General features: G+C 40.6%; 1 protein-coding gene across 2 annotated transcripts in view; it reads left to right on the top strand.

The window, feature by feature from the left end:
- Nucleotides 1-864: 864 nt before the first annotated feature.
- Nucleotides 865-7,980, top strand: part of LOC131458782 (LHFPL tetraspan subfamily member 7 protein) — a 123,494-nt gene continuing 116,378 nt past the window's right edge. Inside the window, exons 1-2 of one of the 2 annotated variants that reach the window (XM_058628042.1) lie at nucleotides 865-990; nucleotides 1,693-2,195. In XM_058628042.1, coding sequence (XP_058484025.1) covers nucleotides 1,827-2,195 — 369 coding nt within the window. In that variant the 5' untranslated portion in view covers nucleotides 865-990; nucleotides 1,693-1,826. Of the gene's footprint in view, nucleotides 991-1,533; nucleotides 2,196-7,980 lie in introns of those variants that run through there. The other variant, XM_058628040.1, reaches the window with a different exon arrangement.

The following is a 7,980-nucleotide window of genomic DNA, read 5'->3' as shown; positions in this document are numbered from 1 at the left end:
AACGTACTTTATGTGAGTTCATGGTGCATTTGGTTTGACGCCCGCTTGGTCACAGGCGCTTGGGTGCACCAAGTTAAGAAGACAAGAATACGCACAACGTACCGGAAACCGCTGTTTCACCTTCACAATAAAGGTAATGTGAAACAAACAGTGGATCAACGTGTGAACGCTCACAGTCATCCAGTTGCATTTTACATTACAACAACAATAAATCCTGTTAGACATAGACTTCCTATTCAGATTGAGTTGTTTTAATTTTAGAATTATGTCTTAAAACTGAATTTAGTGGTATCTTTTTGCATTGTAGTGCATTGTTCAATTTGTTTGCCATTTGCTGAATACAAAAATATTTTTCCATAGTGGAAAAAAGGGACGATTTAACCTCTTATGGATATATTAAATAAAACCATACTAACTAATGGAGACGTGCATCAGAGGGTTGTTTCATCTTGCAGTGGGTTTGGAATGTACCATTATGAAGTTAGAGAAATAGATTTTCTTTTCATTTCAGAAGCTACTTGGAGCCATTTTCCCATTTTTCTCATGGATTTGTAACTCCATACCATAACCACACCACATGAAAGGAGGATAAATGTACATCAAGCACATCCAACCCACATCTTAGCCCACGGCATACACAACTTATTTATCTGAGGACTTTCTCTTTCTCAAAATTTTTACTTTTACTGCAAAAAAATAAAAAATAAAATCATTAAACCAATGTTAAGGGGTTTGAACGGGGGTTGGGAATTTTACTAACACTAAAAAAGATAAATACAATAAATACACACACACAAACACATGTAAATGACAAACTTTGTCTTACTTTTATTGTGGTAGGTCATCTGTGCAATAGTGATGCTTCTATTTTGCGAGGCTAAAATACCGGAAGTAGGAGAAAAACGAGAGAAAGTAGTGCCAATTAAGGCTGTAAACAGTCTCAAGCACTTTTGGTGGTTTATTTCAGCAACTGGCTGACAAGGGTACACGGTCTGTATATGTTTTATTTGGTATTATGTGTGTTTTGAGTTGTCTTTATAGGTTTCATTTGAATGTGAATGTTATGCTAGTAGCATCACTTCATTATTAGGCTACTTAATTAGCATCATCCTATGTGTGAGTTATTTGCACAGTTAACTATTTTACAAGGAAACATATCATTTTAAATTATTATAGTTGGTTGATATGCACAATTAATCAAGAAACTGGTTTGTTTTACACATTTTATTGCTAAATTCCTATATGAAGGTGTTTTTTCTTACACGTTTGGGTAGAAATGTTGTACATTTAGCACTCCAGTAGAGGTTGTCCGAATTAAAAGGGCTAAAGAGGAGTTAAAGGGAGATAACTCCTATGTTCACGTGAGTGAAAACTTTATTACTATTTTATTTCACTGTGTATTTTCACAGCTCTTACGGTGTGTTCACTGCTGTTTCACATTTTCAGCTGCCGCTTCCTCGGAAATTATTATTCTGAAAATACGCCGGAAGCACCATTGTAGCCTTTGTGAACTTGACGCTTGACAAACTGTGAAACACTCTGTGCGCCTCTGTGTGTCTGAGCCCAGGCAGGGAGGTGATGTCTTGACTGACAGAGAGGCAGACGCGTGTTCTTGCTTCTCCAGCTCACAAACAACAAACAAATAAACAACCAAACAAACTTGGATGTTTTTTTTTCTTTTCTTTCCATCAGTGGTTTGTTTTCTCCGGACCAGATGTTGTGGGGACTCACTCCCTCACTCTCATGTGCTCAGTGCTGATGCTGCTGCAGCCGCTGCTCCGGGGCTCAAGTTGAAGTCTCGCTCTTCTTGAAGGCGTGAGCTCCAAATGCATTCGCTCCTGGGACGGGAAAAGAAAGAAGAAGCCGGGTTCGGCATCGATCTGGGTCTGTCTGCGGGCTTCCTGCCCCTGCACGGTGCTGCCACCATGTTCAGCTGCGTGGGCTGCTTCTGGGTGCTGCTCTCCTCCGCTCTGGTCGCCGTCTGCAGTTTCAGCTTCATATCTCCTGCCTGGATTGTCAAGGACCAGCTGAGGAACCATCTCCACCATCAGCAGCAGCCCCAGCACCTCAACAACAAGGACTCTGTGAGCTTCGGCTTGCTGTGGCACTGCTCCGAGTCTCTGGATCACATGTACCGGTGCTACACCTTCGGAGGACTGGGCAAATTCTCAGAGATTCCCTCCAGCTCCTGGCAGGTACTTTACCTCTCACACACACAAACACATGTGCAGCATTGAGAGCATGGTAAGATGGCAGTGGTTCTCAAATGTTTGTGCTCATGGTGGCCCCTGGGTGGCCATTAAAAGTTGTCAGATTCAACCATTCAAATTATTGTATTCATCTATATAATTGGGGCTGGCTGGGCATTATGGCTTAAAATGTTAACATAATAAAATAGTCAGATCTCTATAATTATCATAATAAAGAGCTGACGTGTAAGTTGAGCAAAGTAGTTAAATATGGTTTCAAACTTCTATATCTATATATATATTTATATATATATATTTATATATATATATATATATATATATATATATTTTCATGACTATATTAAAATGTACAGTATACAGAGGCTATAAGAATGTGCAATATAGAGTGTCTTATATCCTTTTTCTCAGCACAACCTAAGCAATCTGATGAAACATTTTTTTAAAATTATTCTAACCATATAAACACACCTGAGCAAAAAGTACTCAAAATGTTTAAAATCTGATTGAATTTGAGAAATTTGGATCATTTGTGAACAAAAAGAAAAGAAAAATTGTCCATTTTGTGACTTCTGGACATTTATCGCTACTTTATATCACGACTAAAAATGTAACATAAAATGAGTCATAACTTTGACTCAACAACACATAAGAAGATTAAGATTAAGATTAAGCCTGAATATGTGACCTATAAGCACACACCTCCAGGATGTCCATATAAGGAGTTGTGTTTTATTCCCATGACAATTTAGCATGAGTGCACTTGCGGCACAGATCTGAGACAATTGTATCACAATATTGTTATTGAATTATTGTCCAAATGCCCAGCCACACGAATTGTATGCAAAAAAGCCGAATGTGAGGCATCTAATGCATTATTTATTCTACCAAACACACTGAAATTGTAAGATTTAGTAAATACCAATGCATTAAAAATGTTGTATATAGTGAAAAAACAATACAATAGGTCAACACAATCTAAGGCATGTGAAGGTTTGTCATGTTGTCTGTTGTTCATGTGGTTTTGTTGCCTTTCCATCATCTCAAACAACTCTGATCTTTCTCGTCTGACCTCTGCCATCAACACTGCTTTGTCGCTGGATATTTTCTCTTTTTTAGACCATTCTCTGTAAACTCTAGAGATGGTTGTGTGTGAAAAATTGTAGTAGATGAGCAGTTTCTGAAAAATACTCAGACCAGCCTGGTTGGCACCAACCACCACACCTAATATCACTTTTCTTCCTCATTCGGATGCGTTGCTTCAGAGTTGCTGCCATGTGATTTCCTGATTACAAGTTGCAGTTGAACAAGTGTACATAAAGTGGCTGGTGAGATTTCATGGGTCCATATTTTACTTAATCAAAGACAATTAGTCGGAGTAGAATAGTCAAACTGTTCCTGAAATTGGCACAGCACGCCTAATGTGGAGGATAAAGTTGTAGAAGATGGATGGATACCGGAAAAGCAGAGAAATTAATCTGAATCTATACTTGTACAGTAGCCCTCAGGACATCCGTGGAGCGACCGTCCAATCACAGACAAGCTTCAGGAGTACCGTAATTGGGTGGAACACAGTTCTTACGCTCCTGTCCCTAATGGTGCTCTTTGACCAGGTTGTTCTCCCAAAGTGCACCCAACAATGGAGCAAATGGTGGACATCACATCACATTACCATCACTTCAGCAACATTAGCAACTCTTGGTATGAAGTTAGCCATGACAGACCCTGCTCTGCCAACCTCTGATCACTGCCTCCAACAACAAGTGATAGACCTGCCTACTGTCAAGCATGTGAATCCAGCGTAAATGTCACAATATCTCCTCGTCCATCAGCTGTTACGCCACGTACACCATTCACTTACGTTCATTTGTTTCCTTTTTTGAGCTTCTTGTGGCAGAACTAGTTTGCGTGGCTGCAGGTCAGGGTTCGCTGACATCACACACTGCGTCTCTGTGTTCCTGCTGCAAACATCTCGATGTGTCACAACACACTGGAAAAGGCAGCAAGATAATTACGGTGGCTCTGCTTGCTTTCCTCCTCCACCTCCTCAGTCACTTTTCATGAAAACACGGCGGGGATGATGATGATGCTGCAGAGAAAAGGAGTCATTCATCTGGCTGCAGGAAGGGAAACATGTATCACAGAGAGCCGCGTCTGCAGTACAAACATGCCAGACACACACTGAGTGTCTGTGAAGGCTGCTCTCTGCTACAGCGGGGAGCTCAGTTTGAGGATTGTTCATCAGTCTGTGAGCAAATGTGCAACTGGCTCTCACCAGACATGAGAAAGGTTGAGATAGCTGTGTCTTTGACACTTTTCAGACCTGGTAGTTCAATGGCTGAACATAAGATATGTGACTAGAGTTTCATTTAGGCACTGCAATCCAAATAGAAAAAGTCCCTCAAGTTTGTCAGGTTGATTGAGGAACCAAAATAGATCCACGAGGAGCTACACTAATGGTGCTTTTCCACTATACAGTTGTAGCATGGCTTGGCATGGCTCGACTACACGGTTTGGGTTGTTTTCCATAACTTCAGCACCTCCTCAACGTGAGTGTAGTCGTCATACCACGGCTGCACGAAAATGCTGTGACGTCGACACAAACTAGTGACGAGAGCAAAGCAGTTATTTTCATTATACTGAATCAGTAGAATCAGTTCATTAAAAAAGATTAGATCAGTACTTCCTGCATGACACAGTCACTGAACTAAAATATGGCGGAAGGGGCTGTGATGCGGCTCATGATGGCCGGCTTTCTGCAGTGTTGTCGCTAAATACACCAGATTCCTTTGATAAATATTAAGATTTTAGAAATTTCCTTGCTAAATGTTGGAGAATAACGCATGTTTTCGGGATTATTAAGTCTTTTTAACTGATCTACAGTTTGGCAGTGTTTGGTTTGATCCTGAATGCTTGAAATATTGACTGTAATTCCATGACAACAAATATCTCATTGACTTATTGCTTATTAGATGGAGGAGTAAAATAATGAAAACATCTCCACCACTTGCGCCCATACATTACAATGTTCCTATACATCAACCACAGATGTAAGGTGCTGGAAATGTGTGTAAATGGACCTTGAATGCTCTTCCAAAGTGAATTTGACCCTGGAAAATGTGCATGATGGCTGGGAAACAGTTAAAGAGTCTTAAAGCTTGTTTGAGAACAATTGGCCTTGTTAAAACTCTTGTATCTGGGACACTTATTATTCATGCAAGTTGTAGGATCATTTAATTCTTGACTAGAGGCAGGGTGTTTGGATGCCCCCAGTCTTGTAACCCCCTCTGTAAAAACCTTCAAAATAAAGAGCCTGCTCCGCTATACCACCTTTGGAGTTATGATTTATGTATGAAGGCGTGAAGTGGAATTAGCATTTGAAAGGGGAGGTATTAATAAGTGGATGCTCACTCATGTGATCGTAGCACTAGTATCTGTGAAGTGAGGAGAAAGCAACGGCCTGGGTTTTGTTTTTTTGTTTTTTTTCTGAAGGAAAGCAGATGCAGTGAACTAACCCTGATGTGATTGACTTTTCTGTCGAGTTTCATCTCATTTCGATTCAAACGTTAAAATGCTGCCCATCCTTTATAAGGGTTTAAGTGTTGCACACTGTTTAAGGCTCATTTAGCTAAAATCGGGAGTCATTTTGCCGGTTAGCCAGTTGTCAGTGAGTTAATTAGTGGGTCTTCCTCTGTGGATGTGTGTGTGTGTGTGTGTGTGTGTGTGTGTGTGAGGCTGATGGGAGCTGCCTCTCTGTGCAGTGAGTGCTACACGTGTTATCGCGGTGGTGAGAACCCGAGCACACGGTGCTGCTCCCACAGCCATTAATAAAGGTGAAGGGGCCATTAAGTTTTCATCAGAGCCACTTTATTACTTCACCACTCCTCAGTGATGTGCACATCATTTTGCTGATGCCTTCTGGTTTTTTTTCCGTCAACCTGCGTCAACGCAAAAAAACAAGCCTGTTTGGTAAGAAATAATATGTGCTTCATACATGGCATTTTCCTAACACACAAACATAAACATATTCCTCAGCAGCCATTTGTTGTTCATGGTAGAACATCCCATAATCTACACTAGCTCTGCTGTCTCCATCAGAGTGGAAGCGTGTACACTTGGCTTACTATGAAAAATCCAACAGTGTAACAGTGTAAGTGAACGAGAGGAGGAAAAGAAAGAAATGTGGAGGCTCTTATTCTTTAAAATAAGTAAATGTGATTTTCTGATTCTGGAGGTTGTGGTGATGGTATTTCAACTGGAAGGTTGGGGGTTTCATTCCTGGCTTTGCTGGTCTACATGCTGATGTGTCCTTGGACAAGACACTTAACCTCATGTTTGCTTCTGATGACTGTGAGCGGGTGTGAAAGATGTGTGAGAGCTGCAGTGAGTGGATGGGTGTGAATGTGTGAATGGCAAAACAGTAGTGTAAAGTAGGTTTGAGTCGTTCTCAAGACAAGAAAAGTGCTGTGTGTACATATACTGTGTATATATATATATGTGTGTATATATATATATATATATATGTATATGTGTATATGTATGTATATATATATATATATATATATATATATATATATATATATATATATATATATATATATTTACAGTATACAGACCATTTAAATCAGTGTTTCCTAATCCTGGTCCTCAGGGATCCGCATTTGAATTAAGATGTTGCCCTGCTCCCACTGTGAGTACTGTGTGTAATCTGCATTTAAGTGTAGTTTAAAAATATTCTCTCGAACATGAATGAACACACGTGTTCTCCACAGCAGGTGAGACACGTGACGACTGAGTCAATCATGTCTTTATAAACTTTTGTGGAAATCAGACTGGCTTGAGACAACACAAGAGAAAGAGAGCGATACGGAGTATCGCTCTCTTTCCCTGTGTGTGTTTGTATCTCCCTCTTTCTCACAGCTCTCAACAGAGCATCACGTCTGATCTTTAATCGATCACCCACCACTTCGATCCGCGTCAGCTGTTTTTTTCTTTTGATTTGTGTAGTGCCTTTTTTTTCTCTTTTCATTAAAATAAAAACCTCCTACCCCCCAACATCTTTTATCACCAGCCACCACTGCCTGCTCCAATACACCTGATTGAGCTTGTCATCAAGCAAAAGAACCTGATAACGACCCATTTATTTGAGTCAGGTGTGTTGGAGCAGGGTCCCTGAGGACCAGGATTGGGAAACACTGATTTAAAGGGAGAGTCAGTGTTTTCAAACAAAAAGGAGGGTCACCGGTTTAATCCTGGGACAAGTCGAGGGCTGATGTCTGGTTGCAGATAAGTTTTTTCCACTGCTCTCACCACTGGTGTGTAAAAAGGATGGTTTAAACACAGAGGCCAAATTCACCCTCACTCATTGGTGTTTGTGCAAAGAAAACTCATTCTAATTCAAAGCAGACATAGATTTTATTTGAGCCTTTTGTTTAACTGGCTGCAGTCTTAGTGAGTGAGCCTTCATATCTAAGAGTGGCACAAGGAATTCAAGTGCTGACTATGTGTCATTACCACATACAGTCACTCTTCAAAAAGCCTGAACTATCAATTTAATGGCGAAAAGTTTCACACTCAACTTTTTGACTGTATTAAACGCACCGTCCTCATACTCGGTGCACAGTGTGAACACACTTGAATTCAAGTCAGCAGCTGTGACTGCGTAGGAACCAAATTGAGACGCAGCACCATGATCCGTGAGTGTTTTCCAGTTGATCAGTGGAGGCACGGCGGCCGCCAGCTCCCATCAAGCTGGAAAGCTTTTGAAACTGCA

The sequence above is a fragment of the Solea solea genome, chromosome 4, assembly GCF_958295425.1.
Source record: "Solea solea chromosome 4, fSolSol10.1, whole genome shotgun sequence".
Taxonomy (NCBI): domain Eukaryota; kingdom Metazoa; phylum Chordata; class Actinopteri; order Pleuronectiformes; family Soleidae; genus Solea; species Solea solea.
Note: the sequence above shows the minus strand (reverse complement) of the source record. Positions and strands in the feature narration are given on the sequence as shown.